The sequence below is a fragment of the Manis pentadactyla genome, chromosome 3 (assembly GCF_030020395.1).
Source record: "Manis pentadactyla isolate mManPen7 chromosome 3, mManPen7.hap1, whole genome shotgun sequence".
NCBI classification, from domain to species: Eukaryota; Metazoa; Chordata; class Mammalia; order Pholidota; family Manidae; genus Manis; species Manis pentadactyla.
In genome coordinates this window covers 11,886,208-11,913,449 of record NC_080021.1, presented here as the reverse complement: position 1 = coordinate 11,913,449, position 27,242 = coordinate 11,886,208, and the positions used below count along the sequence as shown (strand labels likewise).

The 27,242-nt window shown below is 48.0% G+C and overlaps 1 protein-coding gene across 6 annotated transcripts in view; it reads right to left on the bottom strand.

Annotated features, from left to right (window-relative positions):
• Positions 1 to 132: 132 nt before the first annotated feature.
• The window catches only part of ASAP1 (ArfGAP with SH3 domain, ankyrin repeat and PH domain 1), a 367,393-nt gene continuing 340,283 nt past the window's right edge, over positions 133 to 27,242 (bottom strand). For 3 of the 6 annotated variants that reach the window (XM_036890480.2, XM_036890482.2, XM_057497738.1), the window contains 6 exons: positions 20,902 to 21,072; positions 15,429 to 15,498; positions 13,143 to 13,201; positions 7,353 to 7,852; positions 5,505 to 5,627; positions 133 to 2,828 (listed from right to left, as the gene is read on the bottom strand). In XM_036890480.2, coding sequence (XP_036746375.2) covers positions 2,754 to 2,828; positions 5,505 to 5,627; positions 7,353 to 7,852; positions 13,143 to 13,201; positions 15,429 to 15,498; positions 20,902 to 21,072 — 998 coding nt within the window. In that variant the 3' untranslated portion in view covers positions 133 to 2,753. The remainder of the gene's footprint in view (positions 2,829 to 5,504; positions 5,628 to 7,352; positions 7,853 to 13,142; positions 13,202 to 15,428; positions 15,499 to 20,901; positions 21,073 to 27,242) is intronic. The other 3 variants (XM_036890485.2, XM_036890487.2, XM_057497737.1) reach the window with 2 other exon arrangements.

The following is a 27,242-nucleotide window of genomic DNA, read 5'->3' as shown; positions in this document are numbered from 1 at the left end:
GTGGATCCAAAGCCGGCTCTTGCCCACGAGCTGGGAGGACTCGCGCTGTCCACGCCCACCACGCATAGCCAAGCGAAGGCTTCACCTTCTCCAGGAGCATGGATGACTCACAAAATGGCCTGATTGCAGATGTTTGGGATCAACTGAGAATATGTTTATTTAAAAGCAATTTTAAATATTAAAAAAAGTAGAAATTAACACATACAGTACTGAAAAACTGTCACATTAAACACATGTGAAATGACAAGTGTACTGATGTTTGACTGGAACATCCAGATGAGAATTCGGAATTGAACTAGCGGCACTACGGGATTCCTATACAACATGTTGAAGTTCTAGGCAATAAAAAAATAAATAGCAATTGCTGTTCAACAGTAAAATAAGACACACACTATTTGCAGAACATACCTTTCCCCTCTGGAGGAAAAAAAACCTAGCTATTTTTTCGTAAGGTTCCATACCTTCAAAATACTATATCATGTACAAAATTGCAGATAGTGGCTCATTGAGTTTAAGAACAGTATCAGTTTAAACTCAACTAAGATTACCAAAGTTATTTATACCTAGCTTTCCTATGTCCCCAGAGTAAGCTGGATTAGAGACAACTAAAATTCCTGATGGAAACAAAAACAAAACCAGAAAAAAAGGTATTAAAAAATGCATTTGTGTAAGTTGCTGCAAAAGGGGAAAAAGAATAGACAATGACTCCATGTAATTTTAGACATCTAGTTTTTGCATTAAAAAGAAAAAGTTTATTTTGAGATCAGCTGAAAATACTATAGGCCACAGAAATGAATAATTATTTAATGCAACTTAAACTGTGTAATTGCATGAACCAGGACACTAAGTAACTTCAGAAGGTGATTTCCTGTCCTGACACCAGTGTCGCTTAAGTACGAAGGCTACAAACACTGTCAGCCACACGGCAGCACACCAGCTGGTTCGTGATGCTCTCAGGTGGCATGGGACTCGATGTGCCATGACACTGACGAAGCAATTGCCTAAAATCACTCTCCGACAAAGCTGATAAGATATGTTGCAGGTTTGACATGCAAGGTTATTTATTAGGTGGCTATTCAAAGTTTTCATAGTAATCACATAAGCAGAGCTAAATTAATATTCACTGAGCACTGGGACTCCATGAAAGGGGACGTTTCCTCAGGGTTGGGTTGGGAGTTGTGCTTCTGTGAAATGACCATTTCTCACTCATTGCCGAGGTTATCTGCTTAAAAATGTTAGTTTTCTGTGCTGTTGCCAATACAGCAGGTTAAGCAAAAGTAATGCCAGAATGACACATGAGCCTTGGAATCAGAGAGCAGCCCCACTCACTGTGGAGTGAAATGAACCACATTCTTTTCAAAATTCAGACTGACATAAAAGACTGAAATACCCATGATGTTCTTAATGGTCCGATAAACACGGCTGCGAAGACGAGTGAACGGGAGGGGCTCCTTGCAGAAGAGCATGTTCACAGTGCAACTCAGAGCAGTGTTCATTCACACTTGGTTATGAATTGACTTGAAGGTGACGAGTCTACTGAATAGAGCTGAAGACTGGAAACCTGCCTGTGCGGAAGGTTTAATGAAGAGCATGGAAAAAGGGGGTTGGGTTCAGCACCTGATTCTACAGGGGGAAAACTCTGTGAAGGGTTGCGTTTTAAATTTGTCATCTTCGTGCATAGGTAATCTTTCAAAAGTTTACTGAGAACAAAACTAAAAAAATAATTTAAATGGACGCATCAGATCCTTTAACTCATCTGAAGGATGCTAATTCATAATATGGTATGTAAATCATAGTCTTGAGAAGGTCAAATGACTGGAAACAAATATTGTTGCAACCTTATTAATTTCTGCTTTAATGGCAATCAAGTTTAAAAAAATGTACAGTTCAACTCAGCCATACTATTCCTTTATAAAAGGCAGATTTCAGGTAAGCTTCTAAATGCATGCATAATATAGAGGCTAATATTTTCTGGCAGTCCTTGGTTCCTGAAAGTTGAACTTCAGATGAATTTTAAACTTCTGTCAAAATAGTCATGGAGGATATGTTCTTTTTGCATAATGAGGTAATATCTCAGGGGTGGGCACTCAGCATCATAAGACAGTATAAATCCACTTGTCCTAACTTTCATGAGGCGGTGGGCACTGGAAAATGACACCAAAGGTTTTGGGTCAGTGAGTATTTTGCTGAAGGAATAACACTTACATTTAACTGAGCACTTTTCTGTAATAAATACCCAAGTAGGTTTTGGAGCTGTAAACTGTACACACAGGTAACCACAGGTTGGTCTGTTGTGGAGCTTAAAGTTTCACCTGGAGAACAGAACCCACCTCTTTGCTAATGTGGCATTTTCAGTAACATAACTGAGAATACTGTTTCATTAGGAGCACAGAGTCAGTTCTATGCCTTTCAACGGTTGCTGGAGACCACTTCTCTGCAAAGCCAGCAGCTCCTATATTCCCGATTTTGTTTGCTTGCTTGGAAAAGAGCACAGACTGAGATGTAAGTGCTAGATGCCAAGGACAGCTTTGGCAAACCAGTAAGGCGTGCCGGGTCCCAAGGCTACCCTAATACTGGCGACGGCAGAAGACCACAGGATATTTACAACACACACCAGATCCCCCTCCTGAGGTGGCCTTTCCATGAGTTTCTCATTCTGTAACAGCAGCTATATACATGTTGTGCACAGGATTATGTGGAGGCAGCAGTCTTGCATGAAGGATGTGGACAATCTTAAGGCTCTGCCTTTTTTGCTAGTCGGACAGGATGTGAACAAAGGACACTGGAAAGACCCCCTTCCTTTCAGGCTGTCCTTCGATATGCCCGATCTGCAAGGAGAAAACAGAGTCGTCAGGCAGGAGGCACTGGCGGCCATCCTCCACCAAGCCCAGCAGGTCAGAGCAGGTCCAGAGTCTGCCACAGACCTGGAGGGGACACATTGCGTGCTCCCCACCGCCGGCGAACTACAGACGGCCAAGGGTAACAGGCAACATGACAAAGGAACAGCAGCGAACCTGCAGCACGTTCAGCATTCTTCATGGGTCCTGTTTCAGCTGCATGTGGTCCCATGTGGTAGCTACTCCCAGGATCCTCATTTTATACACGAGGGACAGTGGCCCAGAGAGGTGCAGTGACCTCGCCACAGGCCCACACAGGCTGCAGAGGCAAGGCTCCTGACCAGGGCTCGGCTGCTTATCCTTCTTCTGGGTGACCTCAGGCAAGCTTTGCTAAGCCTCTTGTCTATAAAAGGGGGCTAAAAAATCCTTCTTCTTAGGCTTGTGAGATTACATAAAAAGTTATATATATGGAAGGGGCCACTGTGAACCAAGAACTCATCCTCTGGTTGCTGTGGGGCAAGGGTATAGTGAGAGTCTGAGATGGGTGGTGGCCTATGGCAACGTCACTATCTGTGGCCTAAGCCTTAAGCCACAGTTACCTGAAAAAATTCCTAATTATCTTAGACCAGTATTAATTGCATTGAAGATAATCCTATCATAAGCCTAAAACAGAAAGAGTAACCATGTGCGCTGGCTTCCAATGACGAATACAGGAAGAGGAGGGTGGCTTTGAGCCAGGCCAGGCCAGCTCTCCTTTCCTGCCACAAAACACCTGCAGTGTAGCCGGTGGTGGAGCAAGAGCTGTGTGTCCAGCATGGCGCTGGTTCCGCTACTTACCAGGTCTGAGACCTTGGGGGGCCACGCAGGCTACTGTGCAGGTTTCCTCGTGTTGCTTAGTAGTTAAGTACACTATGGGCTTTACTCCCGAATGTATGATGTAACTCACCCTCTGCGTGGGGTCTTGTTGGTATCATGCACGTTGGATGGCTTTGTGAATTAAAGACGATTAGTGGGCTGGGTGGCATTATTTTTGCATGTGGTTTGGCAGATGGGCAGATGGCAGAGTTTCTGTTGAGAATGATGCAGAGACCCCAGTGACAACTTCTCTCAGAAGCCTCTCCCAGAGTCACCAGTTTCTTAGCAAAGAATTGGATCACTGCTTGCTCATAATGCCACTAACACATCGCAAAGTGAGTGCTTAGTCTTGTGAGGTAGGGTTGCTCATGTCCCACTTTTCAGAGGAAGAAACTGAGGCTAATGGAAGGGACATGCTTTATCCAAGGTCCCAGGCAGTGTGGGACTCACACTGGGACCTCAGAACTCATGTCCTTGTCATGACTGTAAGCAGGCTGCCTGGCAGGCCCCATGCCCGGAGCAGGCCCAGCTCTGACAGGGAGGCTGGAAGCGCCACTTGGCCGTCCCCCAGCTCGTCCCTCCCTGAGAGGGAGGTCTCATGACCTCAGGCCAGGGCTTCTCAACCTTAGCATCCCAGACACTCTGGGCCCGGTAATTCGTGGCTTTCCCTGGTACTGCGTGATGTTCACTGGCATGCCTGGGTTCTACCCACCAACCGGACGCCTGAGTGCCCAGCCTCCCCTAGTCCTGACAATCAAAAAGCCTCCAGTATCACCAAATGTCCATGTAACGCACAACCCCCCCGTTGAGAACAACCCATTGCTTGGGTCCAGGAAAAACCCCCATGGCTGTCATCAAGACTCCAAAGTCACCATCAAGACCCAAAGAAATGCCAAAGGCGCACAAGTGTGTGTGTGCACGTGTGTGTACATGCATGCAGGTGTGCATGTCTGTGTGTTTCTGGGGGTGGGCAGTTCTGCTCGCTAAACTGAACCACAGGTGGGCCCTTTCCCAGCAGACAGAACTGGGTCCCTCCGGGCGGGAGGGGCCCAGGCTGCCAGGGACAGAATTTCCACGCTGACGCTGGGAAACGACCCGCGAGAGAAAGCTCCGCGACTGCGGTCCGTTGCACCTCTGGCCTGGCAGCTCCCACAGGAGGCACACTAGCCGAGGAAGCGCCGGGCCACCCTTGCAGCCACTGAGAACAGGGGCGGCTCCAAGGGCTGTGAGCTCCAAACAGCCACTGGGTGGGGACGGTGATGCCTTTCCTTCCTGACATGTGGGCAGTAGGTTTAACGTAAAAGTTTTTATATTCCTGCTTGATTTTCTCCTAACGTCAGGAGGAAGGTTTCAAGCCCCATTTATGAAGAGAAAACTGCAGGCTGGATAAGGGGGGTGAGCCTAAGGACGGCACAGTGGCCAACAGGAGCTCGGGCCCGACTCTGGCCTGGACAGTGTACAAGTGGGAGGAAAACATACCGGCTTTGGGCCGGAGAGGCTCCGGAATCCTGACCACCTGCTCACGAGCTGCATGCTGCAGACGTGCCTACTCTGAGCTTCAGTTCTGCACTGGAAAATTAGGAAATACCTACAGCTCACCGGAGGTTGTGTGACAGCCCGGGGAAAGCACACGCCAAGGTTACTTCTCCAGACCTGGCTTCAAAGTCCTAGGGCTGTTTCTCTAGCACGTGATAGCAGTGACAGAAAAGACGCCCCCTGAGAACGGCCACTGGGTAGGTGGCGCAGCCGGCACAGTGCCAGCCAGGGCATGCTGAGCGCGTGCTCGTTGGAAATGCTGGTCCGCGAACGTACCCACCACTCCTGGTCCTCCTCCCCCGTGACGACGATCACTTCCCCCTCCAGGAAGGTGAGCTCGTCGTCATTGTCCGCCTGGCAGTCGTAAATGGTCTTCACCCGCCTCACCTTGTTCTTCCCCTTCAATACAGAAACTGGGTTTTAGCTGAAAAAAGGACCCAGTGACCTTGGGCAAATCACTTTACTGAGCCCCAATTTCCCCTCTGTGAATGGGAACTTACCCCCGGGTGCGGGTGCGCCGTGTGCTCTGAGACCTGACAGTCCCTCCCCCTTCCCTGGGGGGCAGGAGCCAGCAGGTGCTGCCCATTAGTTTTAGCAGAAAGTGAGTGATACAGGTAATTTGCTTCACCCAAAAGATGAAGCCCTCTGTCCTCCCTACCCCCACAGCAGCCTGCAGAGATGACAGCAGAGTCTAAAAATGGTTTTGGGAAACATGATGTAAGGCAAAATGTGCAGCTTCTGCTTACTGAATGCACAGCACAGACACATTTCTCAGTCCCGCATGCAAAGCGCCAGGTCAGCACATGCTGGGCAAGCAGGGCAGGAGCCAGCGGGCTTGGCAGGATTCCAGGCAGTTTAGTTCCCCAAAATGTTTTCATTTTTATCAGTTTTTTGACTTGGGATTTTATTTGGACTTCCAGGTTTTTGCAAACAGAAGATGGACACAGAGAAATCTCCTTCTTAAGGATGTTTCAGCATTCAGTTCATTAAACAATTAGTAATAAAAAAAGAAAGCCGTGTCTCCAATGTTTTGGGTGAGTGATGCCCCCCGCCCCCCATCCCGGTTTCTCCCTTAGCCACCCCAACGACCCCTTCCTGCAGCCCCTGACCTGGGAGGTGCTCGGCAGGTCTGAGAAGCTGGCTGAACCTGGCAGCACAGAAGTTATACTTCTCAGCAAACGAGAAAGCCTGCAGGTGGTTAATTTGTACTCGGGAGGATTAGATGAGATGATATGACAGCTGTAGAGTGCGCAGCCTGAACTGGAATTCAGCACACGTCAAGGCTTGGAGGTGCCCAGGGTCTTGGGAGAAAGCAGAAACAGCTGCCATCCCCAGCGTGGTGGCCTCCACCCTGGGGGGGGAGGGATGGGGCTTATTCTTACCTTTCTTTCAGTGCTGAAGTGACACACTTTTGCCACAATGTTTTTATGATGAAATGTGAGGGGGCAGACCTGTCATGTACAGTGGGAGGCCTTCCGGCTCCCCCCATTAACCATGCTCCTCAGTCCGGGGTGCTTGTGTCCCACTGAGGTGCAGCCGTGGGCAGGGCAAACAGCATGCATGCATGTTCCTGGAGCAGCCCTTTTCCAAAAAGAGGTTTTTTTGGGAAAAAAGCATTTTCATATCAAAATAAAACTGCCACATTATAGTGAAGCTTTATGAAAATGATGGCACATGGGATTTCAGCCCAGTGTTGCCTGCACAAGTCTCTCTGGGCTTCTCCAGGAAGATGCAGAGACAAGCAGTGTGGTAGAAGATGCTCAGAGTCCTGGGAGGGAATGTGCCTTCCTGTGACCCGGGGAGAGGACAAGTCTCATCCTCAGGGCTCCTGCATGACAGCGACGCTTGCTGAGTGTGTACTAGGAGCCAGCTACGTGCTTCTTATGTGTCCCTGCATTTATGGCCTGTGAGCTCAGCTAGTGTTAGCTCTTTGCTGTACACGAGAATGCTGAGACCCGGTGATGTACGTGGCCACAGACATGCACTTACAGCAGGCAAGGAAGGCAGGTCCCAAGGTCGGTCTGAGGGCGCCCAAAGCCTGGGTGCTCAACCACTGGGCTCCACGCCCCACAGTGCTTGGTCCCGAGCCATTCGAGGTGAGCCAGAACCCCCACGCCTACCCACCGTATTGATTTTCCGGGGCAGCGGCACAGGTGTCTCTGGCAGAGTGGGCGTGAGGTCATTGGAGTCTTCGGACGCTTGCTTTTGGATGGCATCTCGGGCTGGCACACTGGGGGAGAGATCCACAGGGTGCGGCTTTTGCGCGACCTCTGAGGGCTGTTGAGCCTTGGGCGAGACGTCTCCCACCTGGGGTTTTGCCAGCAGGTCTCCCAGCTGCGGCTTGGGGGGCAGGTCCTTCATCTGCGGCTTGGGAGGCAAGTCTGAGAGCTGGGGCTTGGGGGGCAGGTCGCCCAGCTGTGGCTTGGGGGGCAGCTCTCCTGGCTTAGGGGGTAAGTCTCCAATTTGGGGTTTGGGAGCCAGTTCTGTGGGTTTTGGGGGCAGGTCTCCATGTGGTGGCTTTTGTGGGAACTCTACCAACTGGGACGATTTTTGAAAGATTTCGGGTGGGACACTGGCTTTGTCCAGGGAGAGATGATGGCTGGTTTCTGTTTTCCTTAGTGCCACTGTGGAAGCAAGCACAGAGAGGGGGGCCGCTGGGAGGGAGGTGGCTGGCGGGGAAGCGCAGCTCTCCTCCTTCCTAGGCACCTGGAGGGCAAGTGCTCAGGGGCCAAGCCAGGTGCCCACTACCTGTTTTAAGATAAAACGTGGAAGCATGGAAGGCCCGTACATTATTTTATGCCTCAGGTGTGTAAGCATGGATTTCCAAACTCATCAGAATTAAAAAACAAAACAAAATTACAGTTATAATATAAACAGATTGGGAAGTATAGAGTTAAAAGTTTTCACCTACATGTAGCTGTTTTAGATAACTTGACATATTTCCTTCTGGACTTCGCTATATATTTTCCATGGATAAAACTTTTATCTGCTTTTATCTATATACTGTTTAAGCAAGAGTATTTGCCATATTAATAAAAATTCTTTATTAGTAGTATATCATTTTTAATGTTGCATTCCATCTATAGCTGTACTGCAATTTATTGATCCCCACACTTCATGATTCATGCATTATGTAAGAGAAAAGGTAAAAGATTTCCCCTCCCACTCTCTTTGCCCCTGAGAGGTAACATCTGCTACCTTTTAGTGATACACGTATATGTTCTTACAAATATATCTTAGAAAAACATCAATGGGATTACAAACATACAATGTCTGCAACTTTGTTTTTTTCCCACTTAATGTGTTGGGGCGAATTTCTCAGTCAGTTCCTCCCTATTCTCTTTAAGGCTGAGTAGGAAGCACAGCGTGAGGATTCTACAATTTGTGGAACAATTCCCACAGCTCTCGGAACAGCGCTATCCAGAATTTACATGTCTTCAAGTCACCATCCATCACTTACTTACTGGCTGTGTGACCCTAGGCAAATTACGTGACCTTTCTTGGGTCTCACCTTTATCTCTAAAACATGAGTTAACATGGATATAGAATTTGCAACGGGACCTGGTAGGCTCTAAGTATTATAGAACAGTATTGTTAGTACACTAAGAGGTCTCTGGGCCAGGATTCACAGTTTCATGCATTCTTATAACTCTGGCTCTTGGCACAAGGGCCAAGCACGTACTCTGTGCTCAGGAAGGAAACAGCTAAGCAAATCCAACTAAGAACTTTGTTCTAAAAATACAACACATTAGAGAGATACTCTTAAAAGTTATTTTAAAAAAAACAAACATAAACCCCACTGTTGTGAATTGTCACAGTTGTACCAAGGGCTTGTCTGCTCATGACCTGCCCAGCCACACACCTTCCTAAGGAAATCCAATTCAAGGGCACCCTGCTCCTGGGCTGGCCCTTGACCTTCAACTAATGTAGCTCAGCTCCAAAAGTTAAAAGTAGGGCAGTGAGAGTCCTCTCTTGGGAGTCAGAAACCAGTAAACAAATGTCTGGGGCAGAGCTGGGGGAGTCCCTGAGCAGTGGGGCAGGGAAGCTTTGCTTTGAGCTATACTTATGGGGGAACTGAAACTATGTGCTGGGCAGCCAAACCCCCTAAATGTGCAACTCTGAATCTAGGAATTTATCATAAAATAAAGCATCAAAGCTAGTACTGAGATGCCTGTGCTACATATAATGTTCAGCATGGCACTGTTTATACTGAAAAACCGCAGGACAGCTGAGCATATTGGGGTCAAAGAAAGGAATATGATGCAGCCAGTAAAAGGCATACTGCTGTGTAATGTTGTGGGAAATGTTTTTCATTTACTATGTGAAAGAAATCAGTTTAAATAGACACCTAAACCAAAAAAAGAAAAGAATAAAGACTGAAAGGATATGCCAAATTGCTTATCTTGGGTGGTAAGACTTCAAGTGGTTTGTATTTTCTTCATTTTGCTTATCTTTATTTTTCAAATCTTCTAGAATGAATATATATTACTTTTAAAATGAGAAGAAAACAAAATAAGAAAAGATAGTCTCTCATCCAGGGGAGCCCGCCTGACCTTTGGCTACTTGATTGCCATGCTGGTATTGTGTCTCCCCCTCCAATTCAATGAAATGTCCTTTCTGAACTACGTTCTTAACTCTGAGGGCAGACAAGCAAACTGTCTCCCCAAAAGACTACAAAGAGGACACTGCTGGAGTGAGGCTCACTGAGGACAAAAGGGAATGACAATCCCCACCCCCCAACTCCCTGCAGAAACCGGGGGGGTTCTGATGCAGCTGGGCCACTCAGGCAGGCCTGGGCGGACGGTGATGCAACAGAGTGCAGCCCAGAGGAGAGCTCTGCCTCGGTGGCGATCATTCCACGGCTGAGAATAGATTCTACGGACGTGACTGAGGAGGAGGAGGAGGCAGAGAAAGAAAACCCTGTAAGCCTCCAGCCCACATTCCAAGAGGGGCTGCTGAGTACAGGATGGCCCCCCACTTAATGGAAGAGAATGCAGCCTGACCACATTTCCAAGCATTCATGAACACGCAAAGAATTCCTACACTAAATGCTACGTGGGAAAAAAAAGTATGCAAAACCTTCATTATGATGACAGTCGGAGAAGGATGTGTATTCTCGGAAGGGATCAGGGGGTTGTGTTAGGTGACAGAATTATGGGTGACTTTGTTCATGATGAAATGTCCCTTGAAGTTTCTATAAAATTGCTTTTCACCAAAAAACTCATTGAAAAAATGGCTCTATTGTAGCAGTCTGTCTCCAGCCTAGAAGGATTTAATCAAGCCTTTTCAGTGCCCAAAGGATTTAAAAAACGTTTTTTGTTCAACACTTTTTTTTTTTAACATTAACATCTCCTGTTTGAGAGAGACAGAGAGGAATGTGGCCGGGACAGTCCACATGAGTAAGCTGTGTAAGACAAGGGCCGAGACTGGACTCCTGGCCAGCGGCCTTGTGAGCGGTTTTAACAGAGGATACATGAAAGGTCTTGGCTTTGAGCATTAACAGCTGTTAACTGTACACAGAGAGACAATCAGATGGTGCGAACCTTTTGACAGGACACACCACCATCTAGGAAATAGTTTTGACAAAGTCTGAACTTGTATCTGATCAGCTGTATTTCCAACTGACAGGAGATACAGAGCATGAGGAACATGTTAAATAACTGCACAGAGATGCAGTTAGCAAAAGCCAGAGAAAAATCTCCAGGACAGATAACCCAATTTTATCAATAAATAAGTTACTAGAAAAGGAGAGAGATTCAGGGAAACCTTTAGCCTAAGAAACTTAAGAGACAAATCAACTAACTGAAATGTATGGACCTTATTTCATTCAATCCTGATAAAAATGAACAATAAAAAAAAAAGACATTTATGAGACAATTAAAAATGTGAACTCTGGATGTGTGAAGATACCAAGGAATTTGATTTTTTAGATGTGGCAAATGTTCTAAGATCTGTTATCGGTATATTATATGTTTAAAATGGTTTATGATGTCTAGGATTTGCTACAGAATTATTGGGGGGAAGGGATGAAACATCAGGTATAAATGGTAATTGCTGAAGAAGGTGATGAGCATCTGGCTCAGGGGAGGAGGCTGCATTATACTGTTTTAAAAATATTTTTATATGTTTTTAATGGGAAGTTTCAAAGACAGCAAAGCACACACACACACCCCAAGACAAAGAATGGGAGCAGTACAATGAGGTGGTGGTTGGAGGGACAAGGTGGGACATGTGCTGAGTGCTGTCCTGAGATGGGAGGCAGACGGGTCCACCTTAGGCCATGGCCTGCTGTTCCTGGGTGCCCAGGGCAGGCAGCCGGGCATGTGGTGTGGCAGGGGTGGGCTTATGTCCTGCGTCACTGAGAAACTAGAAGAGCAGGCATTTTGAGCAGAAAATAGGTGTGAGGGAGGGGGCTGGGAGAGACGAGTGACTGGATCCAGAAAGGGACAGGTGGCTAGGCAGCAGTGGGGGACCGTGTGTGGCCAGTGGTCAGGAAGCAGAGCGGAGGCGCCACCCTGACTGCTTCCCTAGCCACACCCAGGAATGCGGAGTCAGGCTCAGAGTGAGGCGGCCAAACCGAGTACTGCACAGGACTGGGGCGGCAGGTGAGGGGAGTGACAGGAGTGGTGCTGCTTCAGGACGATGGAGGACACAAAGGTGATGTGGACTGTGAAAAGGGGGCAGCAGCTGTGGTAGGAGCCAGGCTTGCTGGGGTTTGGTGCGAAAGGAAGTGAGCTGGACAGGCGGGAGGAAGGACTCAGTGGTGACGTGTGACCAGTGGGCCGGATCTGGGGCTGACTGCAGGTAAGTGGGCACAGTGCCTCGGAAACTCGTTCCATGCTTCTCGTAGATCAAGACAGCCCTTTGGGCAGAGGTTAAAAGAGAAAAAACTGACTGGAATAAAGACTCAGTAAACCCAGAGGAAGCCTTCCTTTGTGTTCCCTGGAGAATGAATCGGCACCCACCTGGGACTCCCCTCACTTTACTACACGGGAGCCCGGCCCGACCAGTCAGTGCTCCTCCAAGCAGGCCACTTTACTGAAGACCTCCGGGGAGTGGTGAACTCCAGCTTCCCACCACCAATCTCCAGTTTGACTTCTGGGGTCAGAGGTCTTATCTTGGGCACTAAACTCATGGGGTGGCCACCAAGCATCTCTGAGCCTCCATCCAGATCTAACGTGGGCCCCGCTGGCCTTGTGGGCCTACGTGAAGCTGGACAGAATGACACAGATGCTTCTGTGGGCTTTCGGCAGCAAGAAAGCTAGAGCAATGCACCATAAGAAAAGGAGCACTACTGCTCGTGTTATGAGGAGGCCTCACACAAGCAAAGCTTGGTCAGGATTAAAGGAATGCGGTCCGAGTGCTGAGGGTCTGCTTGGCAAGGCGGCAGCATCTGCAGACACTGCTTCCTTGCTACTTTGCAGAGTGTGCGCATCTCTCCTTTGCACGGTGGGTGCTGCCCCAGGGAAGGATTCTGTGCTACCCACCAGCAAGGGGTTTTGGAAGCATGATTTCACTTCATCCTCACAAAACCTCGTGAAGTAGGTATTCTTGCCCCCATTTATAGGCGAGGAACCTGAGTTAGTGAAGCTTTGGGGTCCCCTGCCCAGGCCACACAGTGGTAATGGTTCCCAGGTCACCCTGAGGTTTGCAAAGGAGAAGGAATGGTACCTGGGGTTAATACGTACCTTCTGAAAGGGTACTGTGTTTTTTAAGGGTAATTACAGTGTTTTGCTAAAAACAATATGAATTCACAAACATCTTTCTTCACCAAACATGCTTACTGGGCATCCGCTATAGGCCAGGTGCTGCTCTACGCATCCGGGATCAAGCAATGAACCGAAGGACAGAGACCCCTGTCCCCTTGGAGGGCACAGTGACCCTAATTACATGCAAATATCAAACAGATCTTACCTTTCTGAGGTAGTTTAGGAAGAACTCTTGGGCCAAGGGCAGTCTTTGCCGAACCAGTGCTAATTAATAAATAAGAAACATTGAGGATCTAAAGTGCTATAATGTCAACAGTGATATATTATTCAAGGAAATCAAGGAGTTTACAGAAATATCAAAAATCCTTTAAAAATCTAACAAAAGATTACAGTCAATTTCCCACAAGTCAAAGTTTGCCTGGCTGGCAGGAACTGGGAAGGGTAAGAAAACCAGCCCTCTCAACGGTGAACCTAATCTCCCCTGGAACCTCTCTCCAGCGGCGATGTTTATGGAGGCACCTGGCGGTGACCAAGCGTGTTACACAGAAGCAACTCATCTCACGGGACCCCTCAGCGTCAGTCTGACCACCCTGTTTTCAGATGAGGAAACTGGTGTTTCGGTGATGAGCAGAGGGTCCCGAGGCCGGTCAGTGGTGGGTCTGGAAACTCAGCCCTGGCCCTGTTTGACTCCAGAGCCCTACCTCCGCCAGGGCACTGAGGCCGGCTGCTGAGCGCTCAGATCTCCAGACCTGCCCTGAGCTCTTCCTCCTTTTGGAGGACTTGTGAGCGCGGAGGGAAAACGCCTAGTCCCTGGAACAGAAGTCGGCCCCACGTCCTCAGACATTAGTCCCGCACCCGGGCCGCTGGTGGGGCTGCAGGTGGCGTCTAACAGCTGAAACCCACGCTTGCCTTTAACAAGACGCTGTACCTGTTCTCTGAGGACACCAGAGTGCTGCGGACCCAAAAGGCAGTAGCAGCCAAGTGTCTGAGTCCTATCTGCCAAGGGTCCCCTTTAATATCTCACTTCTCCTTTATCCTGATGTTCTAAAAACTTCTTTCTATCCTTTTGCTTTTAAAAGGACAAGCAAACCAGCTAAACAAGACCAGAATGAAGGGACGAGGCTAAGATGCACCGCTGTCTCTCTCTTGGCCCTCAGCTCACCCTCAGTCTTAGTGGCTCTTTCTTTAGCTCTGAAATCCTACCGCCTTGGGCCACTGGAGGATCGCGCTGTGGGGCTCAGGCCTCTGCTAACTAGAGACAGTAAACATGAGTGGGCTTTGCTGGGCACAGTCTGCAGCACGTCCTTCTCCGGCCTGCCTCAGGGTCCGCTCAGGGTTGCAGGCCTGCCAGCTACTGACAGGAGCGTGACAGTCACTCCTGACCGGGTTACTGAGGCCCAGGCCAGGAGGCTTAGAAATGCCCTGCACAGAAGGCCCTGGGTGGATGCTGCGCGTGTATGGGCCTGGCCTTCTCCCCATGCAGACGAGCCCAAGGCCGCTGCCATCACTGGGGCTGTGTGCGTGCACAGGGGACTTGACTCAGTTTGAAAACCCTTTTGTGGGCACTCTCCCTGCTCTGGGGTGAGGCCTCCAGAAGTGCAGGGTAGCCCCCCACGCAGGGCAGGAGGAGCACTGAGTGGGAACGAGGCGGGATCCCAAGGGAAGGGAGACTAGGGGACACTGAGTCGGGAGACCAGCTGACATCTGTCACCGCTGAACCTCTTGGAGCCCCTCCCTCACCTATAAATGGGGATCACAGCGATTGGCCCATCATATGGAGTTGTAAAGACTAAGCATGACAGTGGCATTAAAATAAATGAGGCTTTTGTTTTTTATCTTTGATAAACTCTAGAAAGCACCCCTTCCCTCTCCCCCCCATACCAGGTGACTCTTTCTCCCTGAGGTTTTGGGCTTGGAAGTGGCTCTGGGTCCTTATCTCAGATCTGGCCCCTAGAGAAAACCCTCTGTGTTGGGACTGGATAAGTGATGCCCAGAGAAGATCTTCCAAGGTATCTAATTTCAGTGCAAAGAGGGAAGAAAGGCATGCTGCTTTTAGCCTTGCCTAGAAAAAGCTGGAAAGACTCACACTTTCTTGTTTGAAAATCTCTGAGCTGTCAAATTTCCCTGAGGGTGTCTTTTCACCTCCAAGTCTTCAAAATGGGGAGTCAAGAGGGAAAGTAACAAAACAGAGTTACTTAATTAAAAAATTAAAAGTAAAAACTCATTCTGACAGCCTCTGTGATCACCAGGGAACTGAGGTCGGTTCCCACCTGAACCTGGACGCAGGAGTGTGGCGGCCCAGCAAGAGCTGCTTCCTGCCAGTACTCCGAGCGAGGGGTGAGTGCGGGTCAGAGGGAACGTTCAGGTTCTCCCCCAAACCAGCACCAGCTGGGCCACACGCTGAGGAGGCTGTTGCTAAAACCCATTTCTATAATTCTGTCCACTGTAACTCTGAGTTCAAATGAGAGCCTACCATCGGTAGACGGCTTACCTCGATTGCTGAGACAGCCCCTCAAACTTGTTTGTGGTCTTACTTGACGATGATGGACCCACATCATTACCTACAGGGAAAAATCAGCAAATGTAAACTGCTGCACCTCCAGAACGGAATATGGGGGATATAGGATTTCGCAGAAGTAAGCCCTCCCCCCCAGTTCCTAGAAAGAAATTTAAAAGAATCAAGCCAGCAGAGTATGCATTTCTGATATTAAAACGAACCAAAATTAAGCAATGGTTTGGGCTTTCACAAGGTTTTTATTGTTAGTAAAGGATTACGGCAGCAAGGTGAGCAGCCTGCTCATCTCAGAGGCCTGGCCTCTATGATCACAGGACTGGGGATGTCCCAGTGTCTCAGGATCTTGTCGTCAGCTGGGGGGCAGGGAAAGAATGAAACTTCAAATTCACCCAGAGGTTCACATGCCCCCTGGGAATGAGACTCAGAGGAAACACACAACCCACAAGTTTTGTGCGTGTGTATACACTACTCAGCAGGATGGTGATAACTGACCATCTGCTAGGCAAGGCCCTCAGTCACTTACTGACTCATCATTCATTCAGATATTAACATTTATTAAGCGTCTACTACGTGCAAGGCAAGAACATGGAGTGGGAGGGACAAAAACAAATCCGATGTCACAGAATTCCTGCCCTGGCGGGGAGATGTATGTGTCCCAACTGTACTAGTAAGGGGGAATGCTGTGAATGCTGAATAGGGTTGGGGCCTGTGAAAGGAAACAGTGCCTAAAACTTAACTGGTAAGAGGGACAGGCAAAGTCCTCCCTGGGGCACATGGCACCCGAAGAGTGAAGCACCTCCTAATGGGACGGCAGCAAGGCAGATGTGTGCACTGTGTCCAGAAGGTAGACAGCCTGGCTTGAATAAAGGCGGGCTCCTTTGTGACCCACCCCACAGCGGGAGGGGTGCAGGGCAGGCCTCGGCCCGCCGCCGGGCGTCCAGGAGGAATTCAGGCCCCGCAGGGCACAGCTGTCTCCGGGACTCCCTTTCACCTCCTTGCCTGTCCTCCAAGACTGCTCTGGAGACTCCCAAGTGATCTTCCCGGGCAGGCCTCAGTCCTCCCTTGCCTAGGGGCCCATAATACCTCCCACGTGGCCTTGGGAGGGCCTGGGTGGGGAGGCCAGAAGAGGAGGGCAGAAGAAGATGGTAAGAGGAGCCCTGAGTGGAGGCTCAGCGCGTGGTGGGTTGCCTCACAGCACCAACAGCTGCCCACACGCCTCTCCTCCTCATGACAGCAGGAGCTGGCAGCACTCAGATCATTTTGAACAGGAGGAACCAAGGTTGAGTGAACCAACAGCTGCCAGTCACACTGCTAACTGTACCTAGAAAGTCCTGCCCCAAGTCTACATGCTTTTCATTAACCATCACGACGCCCCTCAGAGGAACATAAATTACAGCAACTATAGTTTACCGAGCACTCAACCTCAAGGTACTGTGCTTAGACTTCAGAGCAACCATGTGACACATGATAGTAATTACCCTCCATTTTATATATGAAGAAACACACCAACACCGAGAAGTGACGTAAAGCCCAAGGTCACATAGCTGGTAAGGGTCAGAGCTGCACAGCCTGCCTCAAGGGTCTGTGCTAACCTGCTGCCCTCTCACCTCCCATTCCGCTGCTCCGACGGGATAGGAGTGGCTGACGGAGTGCTGGGATGGGGCTTCCTGGATAGAACGTTCTGTAACCTAGGACACCAGTACAAGAACAAACGAGCTAAACTAGGCTTACCAGGGCCAAAGACTTCAGTTTTATTTTAATATGACACTCCTTCTAACCATTAGGACATTTCCAGGAGCCTATACTGAGGGCCTTTTTTGCAGTATCTCATGAAATCTGAGCTGTGGTTTCCTTGAAGGTAGGCATTTCTTTTTAGCATGGTGTGCAATGCATCTTCAGAACTGGGTGTCAAATCTCACACTTCCAGCCTTCCGTGAGCTACAGCATCAAATGTCAAAGACATTTCTACGTTAGGGGAATACATGGTTGCATCTGCTAATTTCCATGCCAGGTAAAAACATTCCAAACCAGTGATTCTTAAATCCCATTATACACGAGACTGAATAAGAGACCATTAGAGCTGCAAAAGCCCCCTGGCTCTGCTTGTGGGCCCCCACTCTTTGGTCACACAGATGAACCATCAATCACATTAGGGGCTGTAGCCCCACAACTACAGCCCAAATGTCCTGCATCCTTGTTTCTCTCTCCTTTCTGACCAGGTGAGGTGACTCTCCATTTTCCGACGACAGTGTTTTTATGCCTTTATAACTTTGGCCCCTCTGTTCCTTCTCTCTGCCACACCTATCCCTTCCCACCGGTTGCGAATTCCTATGCAACCTTCCAAGAGTCTCTCAAAGTCAATTTGGTAGAATTCTTCCTTAGGAGAATTCTCTTACTCTCTCAGACTTCATTACTCCTCCCTTCCCATGAGCCCACGATCACTAAACACAGAGGAGTGTGGAAGGGTACTTTGGGGCTGCACAAGCTGTTTTGAATTCCACCCATACCACTGACCAGAGGGTATGAGTTTGGATTACACCACTTTCTCTCTTAAGTCTCAGTTCCCTTGTCTCTAAAATGGGAATAATGCAGTACCTGCCTCCATTAGATGGGTATGAGCATTACAAGAGAAGAACCATGGGTATGGAGCCCAGTGCTGGACTGCAGGGGGCACAGCAGGAAGGATAATTAGTATTATTCATAGCTCTTTGATGGAACGTAACAGAAATGACGATTTACTCAATGAGCGAGTATCTCAGACAGGGCCCTCTGCCTGTTCATCTCTGGAACCCCACTTTCCAGCCCAGTGCCTGGCACAGAGCAGTCACTGGGTGACTGCTGAGACAAGACAGGACCAACAGTGCCAACTCATCCACCTCTCGGCCCACAGTTTGATTTCTCACACACCTGGGCAGGAAGGCATCTGTGGTCTGGCAGACAGGAACCCTGTCACTCTCATAGCTAGGCAAAGGTCACCTGCCGTGCCTGGGGAGAGATGTGCGGCTTAGAAAACTTTCTGCCAATAGGAGAGTATTGGAGGGAGAAGCAAAAACCTGGAAGCAGCTCAATCCTTTTTCCTCTCTTCCTACAATCTGGGAAAGGACTGTTAGTATATTATACAGATGTACCTGAGAGCTGGAGAGGGATGGTGGGCAGGTAACTGGGGAGGTTGTGGCCAACACCCAAGGTGACCTACAGCTCCGAAGTTGTGGGCCCAGAGTGCGGGGAAAGAGAGGAGGGCATCGGCCCAGCACCGAGGGCACACAGGCTACAAGGGTCTTCTGGAACGGTGAGTGATATACGACAACCGGAGTCAGAAATGGGTTTAAATACCAGCTCTGAAGTTACTGGACTTGTGATCTTATATAAGTCATTTGACTTCTCTGTGCTTCAGTCTCTTCATCAGTAAACTACAGGCATTGACAGTTTCTATCTTATCAGATGGCTGTGGTGGCTAAATACAATGATGTATGAGCAAGTGCACAGTGCCTGGTATGTGACCATCTATAAATGGTAGCAGCGATTACTATTTCTAGAATTGCACGCAAAAGGGGGGTGGGGGTAGGGGAGTTGACATGAAAGTTTACTGGGAAATCCAAGAAAAAGGAAGACTAAGGAAGTTTCTGCCCCAGAATTCTTTTATGAGCTGATATTACTCTGGAGAAGTAGATGTGCCTGCCTCTGATGATACATTTCAAATACTAAGCCTTTTAATCACCTGGAAGTTCTGACCTTGAAATATGAGAAGTGAATCAACTTGTGGTATAATTTTTCATCTATTATCTGCTCTAAGTTAAAGAAAGAAGCTTATACAACTTAAAGTCCCTGAGGCCAAAGATGAGGAGTGTGAGCAATTTTCAAAAGCCCCTTAGGGAGGGACTGGCAGAGCAAAGCCCAGAACTTGGGCTTCCAGACTGTTGAGCATATGTTACGGTTTCCCACAGTGCGTGCTGAAGATACCTCTGAATGCCTGCCACAGCACGGAGGGCCTGGGGAAACTGCTCTCAGACATTAATCAGAAGAATCTCAACTGTGAGGAGACAGTTAATCTTATGGCTGCCATGAACTGGGTAGTTAGTTGTATTTCTTTCTTTGCTCTGCCTGTAAGAACCTCAGTGTCAAATTCAGCCACCATATGTGACCTTAGGCCATGATACTATGAAGAGGTCACACTGGCACTGGGGCCAGGTAACAGCCATGTGCCATTCTGCAAGTGGGTAGTACGGCTTTTTCAAATAACTTTAGATATTCAGACCACCTAACACAGGCTTTCCAGGAGGACTTTAAGAGCATTCAGCTGAATTACCTATTACTTACAATGAAAATGCCAAAGTAAAAAAAAGCCACAATGAAACTCATTGGAAGGAGGTGACACTTGTGAACTAGCACGCTCGTTCTGCAAAGCTGCTCTTTCTCTGCGTGCCCGCAGTGGGCCAGGACCCTGCTGCTGGGTGCTCAGGAGACACCTGGTTCTTGACAAATTGCTGGCAGGCTGGGGAACAGTTCTGGAGAACTGAAAAGGAAGGGAATGCTGGGAATTATGTCCCTGGTGGACCGAAATTTGTTATTTGCAGTCAGTGTCTAAGTGACTAAACTAACTGACCCTGGGTGGATTTATTCATTCTCAAGTGATTACTGAGCACTGACAGAGCACCAGGCTCAATTCTATGCCCCATAAACACAGCAGAGAATAAGGAAGACAAGGCTCCTGCTCTTACAGAGCTTACATTCTGGAGAGACCAAAAATCCAAGCACAGAATACTTAAGTGTGATAAGGTGCTCTGAATAAAATGGGCGGGAGGAACCCCTTTAAAAGAGGGGGGCCAGGGAGACAAACATCAAGCCAAGGAGGATGAAAGGGAGCCACACTCTCCAAGCCCACAACAGTAAAGCAGGGAGGATGGGCCTCATGAGGCAAAGAGCCCGCTGGACCCGAGAAGTGAAGGTAGGCTGTGTGGCAGAGCAGAGCACAGGGCCTGGGAGGTGAATCTGGATCCTGGGACAAAGAGCTCGCATTCACCTGAAGCACAGCGGGAAATCTTTCAAGGGTGAGGAGTGATTATGATCTGATTTCTGTTTTGAGAAAACCATTCTGTGCGTTGTGAGGAGAGTGGATGACTTGGCTTTTCTGAGGCTGTTTCCTCATCTGTAGTACGGCTGACAGTGTCTGCTGCATAGAGCTGCTGCTGAGACGGAAGGAGATGGTGTGCAAGGCACACAGGCAATGCGCAGCACTGCAGCGTTACTCTGGTTTTAAATGGTCCTAAATATTTTCCAAAATGTTTCTTGGCCTCCAGAGGTAGTAGAGTCACACCCATCCGTATCCAAGCCCTCACCCAGCGTGTGTGCAGTCTGGTTGGTTTGCTGAATATAGCAGGTGTCTGCTGCCCTCTGAGCCCCGGCACTGCCTGGCCTGGGCAGCGCTGGCCCTGACTTGAGGATGACTTACCCCAAGGAATTGCGCCTTTGTTTGGGGGCCCGTGAGGTAGTGGGCTGGGAGGGTCAGACAGGGTTCTCTTGTGTCCGGGTGGTGGGGGAGGAGGCCTCTTCTTGGACAGGGTGGAGCTGCCACTAGAGGTCTGGGTGCTTAGAGGGAGTGTTGAAGGTGGGCCAGTTGGACCTAGAAAGGAATCGAATGGGGCAGGAAGGTTAATCCCAGTCTCACAGACAGAACAGCCAGTATGCAGTAACTTTCAAATATCAGATGTGACGCGATACACAGAGACAAAGCACAAGGCTGGATGCAGCCAATTCCGTCAACTCAGTAACTCACAAATAGGGTTTTCAAAAATCGCTGGTTAAAAAGAAATTACAACAGAAGGAAGCAGACTGTGTGCTTTTAAGGAACAAAATGCTGGCTACAAGGAATGCTAATGGATTTAGATCATCATTTAGGTACAACAGGAAAAACGCACACATTTTAAATGAAAAATTCACTGGAATCACCACAAAATCTGAGGAAGAAGGCACACGGCATGGCCAGCAAACTCAATGGAGAAAGAGCAGAGTACAGGCTAAACAGATGTAGGCCGAATATATTCAGAGTATGATCTTCCTCTCCACTGTGACTTTTTCTTTCAGTCAGCAAACTTCGCCTGAGGTTTTCTTTTTTCTTTAATGACTTCCATGAATAATGAAGGATCTAATGTAAATGAGTTACTTGGAAGGAAGAGAAATCCAAAAATTCTTTCCCCCTCCCATACTGAATTGTTCTAGAAATCATAAAACACCCATTATACTGGAAGCCTGGGCAAGTTAAGACATTGATTTCTATAGGTCAAAAAAAAAACAACACTCAACTTTCTCCAGAGGTAAAGACAGGCTAGCAGTTATGATATTAGTATTTACACACACACACTCACAAAAAACATTATTGCAAAAACTGTCTTTTTTCAACTACTGTTTTAAGATAAAAACGGAGTTTGTGTTTAAGGGCTGTTATGGGAGTGTATGTGTGGTTTGTATGTATATTTCAGTTTTGCTTATTCCAAGTGACACTTAAGTGGCTGCTGTGTGCCAGGCACTACGTGCTTGGGCACTTTGATAAATACCTCTTTAGGGAATATTACCAGGTATATATGGCTTAACTGTGTTCATGGACAACTGCTTCCACAAGCATTGGAAATAAAAAACAAAAAACGAAGCTAAGAACACTGTCACACCGAAGAGTTTAACACAGGATAGAAGATACCTGGTGATCCAGAAAGGCTCCAAAAGAGCTTTCTACATTCTGCATATTAAAAGAAAAGCTTAATTACTGCTGGCCTCCTTCTTTGGCAAGAGAAGCCGTGGTAGTTCCCATTACCAATTACCGGTCATTACCAACTCTGATTTAAAGCACTAGTTCTCAAAGACGGTCTCGCCTTGGCAGTGAATACTGTAAATCTCATTAAAACGATCATCTGCTCTAGGATAAAGGAGTCCTAGCTATCTAATTTATTCTCTCTGTCCCACTGATATAAGGATACATGATGGAAGCCTTATCTTACCCCAAATTAGCACCTGATTATGGCACCAGATTAAAGCTATCTTTGTAAAATAAAGTGATTGTTATTATAGGCTTGTGTTTTTGTAATGCTTTGTAGTTTTCAAAATGTGTTCATAGATCCTATTCCCCTTGATTTTCATGATTGTCCCATTTTACAGCCAGGGAAGCGGGGGCTTGGCATGCTTAAGGTTTCATAGCCATGGGTGGGGGCAGAGCTGGGACCGGCAGAGTGCTCGCCCCATTGCATGGTGCTGCTACCCTGAAAGCCAGGCAGCATTTCCTGTGCTTGGCACACGAGGAAAACAGCAGCAATTGCTCACTATTAGGAAGTGTAACTTTCCTCTTGGAAATAAATGGAGAATGGCTAATAAACATTCATGATATTCTCTATCAACTTCATCTTTATCGCCATCTAGAGATTTTCTGGTGCAGTGCATCTGAAAGGTCATCTAATCAGTTCCAAATCCTGGCTGGAAACAAGAATTGCCAAAGACACACTCATGGAGCTGTGACTGAACAAAGTTGTATTTATGTGTGACTGCAGGGGCGGTCAGACCAAAGAGTCATCCTGGAACAAACCAAGCAAAATCCAGCCACCCGAGTTATCATCTCAAAAATGAAGGGATTAGTGCTGTACATGGGATTACATACTTGTCTTCTTTTCTTCATATTACAGTTTGGAATTATTTATCTTTGTTTACTTCCTATTGCCTGTGTCCCCATCAGACTGCAGATTCTACTGGAGCCAGGCTTTCCTCCGACCTGGCATACAGGAAGTTGAAGTTACAGACACAGTACTGAATGAGTAAACTGCCACTTCTACATTTTTAAGGCTGGTGATGCTTAAGGAAGACAGTACGTCTCACTTAGGGGGACCAATAAAACACTAGGGGGGGGGGAAGTAGCTGGGAGGGGCCAGTAAGTTTGAAAAGGAATATTCAATACTGTGATCTAATGTCATAGTCAGAAAACAGGAACACGGACCCCCCCTACTGTCCTGTAACAGAAGCTACAGTAAGGGGAAGCCATAACATCTTGGCTGGTCGCGCATGGGTTAAAAATGGTTGAAAAACACTATGTTAGAACCCAAAAAGAAAGACTTAACATTGTTTGAGATTTAAAGAGCTCAGAATTTCAAAATTAGTACCTAATCTCTAAACAACTTTAGAGGGGGATGTTCTATGCAAAACAATCTGAGTATTGGCTCAGGAAAGAGGCGATTCTGATAGGATAAAGCAAAAACAAGAGTAAACACAGCATCAGACAAAAAAGTGGTGGGAGGCAGGATTACCAGGTGGAGGAGGGGACTCGGACAGCCAGTTCTCTCCCCTGAACTCTGCCAGGGCCTGCGGACGGAAGAAAACGCCCCAAACCTCACTTGCCACTAATACTGGCTATTATGTAGAATTGCCTTCTATTTCTTTCTCTTAAAAATATGGGTCTAGTCCCAAAGCAGCTATAAATAACTTTGAGGTTGGTTAAATTACTAGAAGGTCTTCTAAGAGGAAGCGGAATGTGCTTCTGTTTTTCCTCGGAGTTTACATGCCTGGGTCCTTGCCCTGCATCTTCACCAGCCTCTCGGCCCCTCCATTTGGATGCTCTGCTGCGCCTGCAGCCCCATGTGTCCCCACTGCACTCCCCGAGCTGCGCTGCCTCAGGGTCCTCCATGTCCTCTGCTTAGGAAGGCCTCTAACTGAGGTCTGCAGCTCAGGAGTGTGCCCAGCACGCGGCCAGAAGCTCACACACGTGATGTCACTGGGCATTTCAGAAGCCACTGTGCTCACTCTGGGCAGTTTGCAAAGCTCTTGCTCTACATTCCTGGGCCCGACCACTTAGACTCTCAAAAGGCTGCAGCTCTTTCCTCAGCCCCATCCAGGAACTGGGATTTCCTCTGCTCACGGAACCTCTCTTACGGAAAACAGTATATTCTTGAGACTACAGAGGTGGTCTGAATTAAACCTCATTAGATAAGACTGTCTTCAACAACAAGGAAATAGGTCCACTCAGCCCAGAAAAACTGTCCTGTGAAAAGCCATTCACTTATACCTAAATATATGTATTTTAAAAATCCATTCCTATGATCACACTCAGCATGCTTTTCAAATCTCCATTTCCTAAATTCCCTAGTTACCATTTACTGAGTATCATCTGCCCGACCTAATCTTCAGGAGCTGTACACATTACCTAGACCTCTCCTTATAAAGCAGTATGCTATCATGATCACCTATTTTTAGGGTCAAGAGATCCAAAGCTCAGAGTTTAAAAAACTGGCCAGTCGTTGCAAGGGAAGTGGTTCCGTGTGACTCAAGGCCAGGCACTGAGCTGTGACGGTACCTGGCTCTCTTCCTGTGAATGGCACCACACCCTCCCTAGCCAGAACATTCTCAGACATACCTGTGCTCCTTCCTCACCTTTGTACTTCATCTACTAAGGGTCTGCTCAAATGTAACTTCATCTAGACGGTCATTTAATCTAACCCATCCCCTTTGCCCCGGGGTAACTGCTTCTGTCTCTGAACTTCCACAAGGCTTAATGGCACCAAGTATCTTCTACCTCGCCTTACAGCTGTACCCTCTCTTCTTTCCAGGCAACGAGCTTCTTCAGGGCAACATCCACACCGTCTCTCTCTCTCAGTGCCTGGCTCATTCTGTGCACTCAATACAAGTCTCTGGAAATAATTCTTGGAGTAAATCAGCAGGATTCTTTCTCAAAGTCCTTGCACATTTGGCTTTTAGAAAAATAGAAAACTCAGAGGTCTGCCATGCTGGGAGATCAAATAAAAGTACAGCTCTGAAATTTCAAGGAGAAAACAAGACCCAGAAGAAGGCTTAAAAAATTCTTTTGACAATTTTTGAAAACGTTTTCTGTAGGAGGATAATGTACATATTCTAATATGCCGTACTTAAGTGGTAACGACAAAAGTTGTATCTGCTCTACTTAGGACAAAACAAAGGAAGAACTTCTCATTTCCCAAAGCTTGCCATAGGATAGAGCTTCAAAGAGTGTAAAGTTTCTGTTACATTAAAAGGTAGTTAAAACACAGTGTATTTATGCAGAGGAGCCTGTTGCCACAGCACGTCACAGCAGGGCCCTCCGGGTTCCGACATGTGAGTAACAGCGCTACACACAGAACATGGTGCTGGCATTCATGCGGCCTTTAATCTCCTTCCAGGACACTGATAATTAAAAATACTGAGATTCAAGGGGCGCAGGGCTGGTTCTCTCATAATTACCCTTGCACATTCCAGTGCAAGAAGCACAAGGCTTTCCCTCTGCTTCCCTTCCCACACCCTGGCAGTCAGGTGGCTGAGCCATGGAGCCCGCGCCAGAGGCCACAGCTGACACAACACACAGACACACTCTTGGCCTGCAGGGTGGCCAGTGCAAGGTGAGAGCTCTGTGCTGCTTTGGCAAGGCTTGGCGGAGACTGATAAATATAGGTTCCCTCCCCACCAATCCAACATGAATCAAGGATGATGGCCCACGGGAAGCTTCAATATCAAGCCACCCATTTGGCCATATTCCCATGAGCTAAAAAACCCAGGAAACTAAAGTTACCAATATGTGAATGACGCTGGAAATGGGAAAAGGTTTCCTAGGCAAGACTGACTCACCCGGTAGCGTGCCCTCACACTGCCGGGCCCCCTTCATATCCCGAGGAAGTCTTCTCCCTTTCCGCTCCTCACCCTGTGTTAACTACCATCACAAATCTCAAATCAGAGTTGGGGAAATGTTGTACAAGATGCTTACACAACTGGGTTTGGGCATAATGCTGCCAACTTTTTATAGAAAGTTTCAGCAAGTCAACAGTGACACGGCCAGGACAGCTGGTTTAATGTTACGTGGCTCCCCTCCTCACTCTGGCCACTTACTTCTGGGACAGGCTTTCACTGATTCTGCTGTTGTTTATACATTCAAGCACTGACAGCGCCTGGGGAGAGAGTGCAGGGAGGGCTTCCATAGCCCTCTCCTCAAGTCTGGGGGTGCATCACTCCCTCCTGCTCCTGCAAAGGCACCTGTTCAGCCCCTCCTGGCCCAGCTCACTGCTTTCTCTCCCACTGGGCGTGAGCTCCGAGGGCAGGAGCCCCTTCTTTCCTCTGATATTCCCAGTGCGAGAGCACTTGTTGAATGCAATACATGCAGTAGACTGAATAAACTCCTGTCTATTGCCTGCTTGCTCTGTGCTGTCGTTTTATAGATATTACCTCATGTTTCCAAGCAGTGAACCAGCAAAGGAGATACCTAATCCTTATTTTTCAGATGTGGACCCTGCAAATGCAGCAGGCTCAGCTAAATGTTAAATGAGACCAGGGCAGGGGCAGCATTAGGACGTGCAGGGCAAGGAATCCCCACCTCCAGGATGGGTGAGGAAAAGGCGGCTTCTCGGCAGAGGAGGAAGTGCAGTTGGGCTTCCCAGGGGCTCACAGCTGCCCGGGTAGCCGTGGTCTGGCTTTACAGATTGATCTGCCTGAGGCAGCGTGTTACTCTCACACTACATTCTTGTTTTTTGATTAATGAGGTACTTAATCTATCACCTAAACTGCGGATAGGGGTAGCATCTGGGTTGACAGTCTCCGTGACACTGAGCACTCATGCACCAATGTTTGTTGAGGCCCTTGGTATGCCAGGCGACTGGGCTGCTTCTGTGCAGGTCACTGGCTGGTTCATCAGGCCAAGGCCAGAGCCTGTTGGAAGTAGGCAGTCACATTCTAGCAAACACGCATGCCATGCAGGATCACTCCATGCAGGTATTCGCATGATAGTTGGAGGGCTACATAATCCCTGATTCTAGACTGATTTCA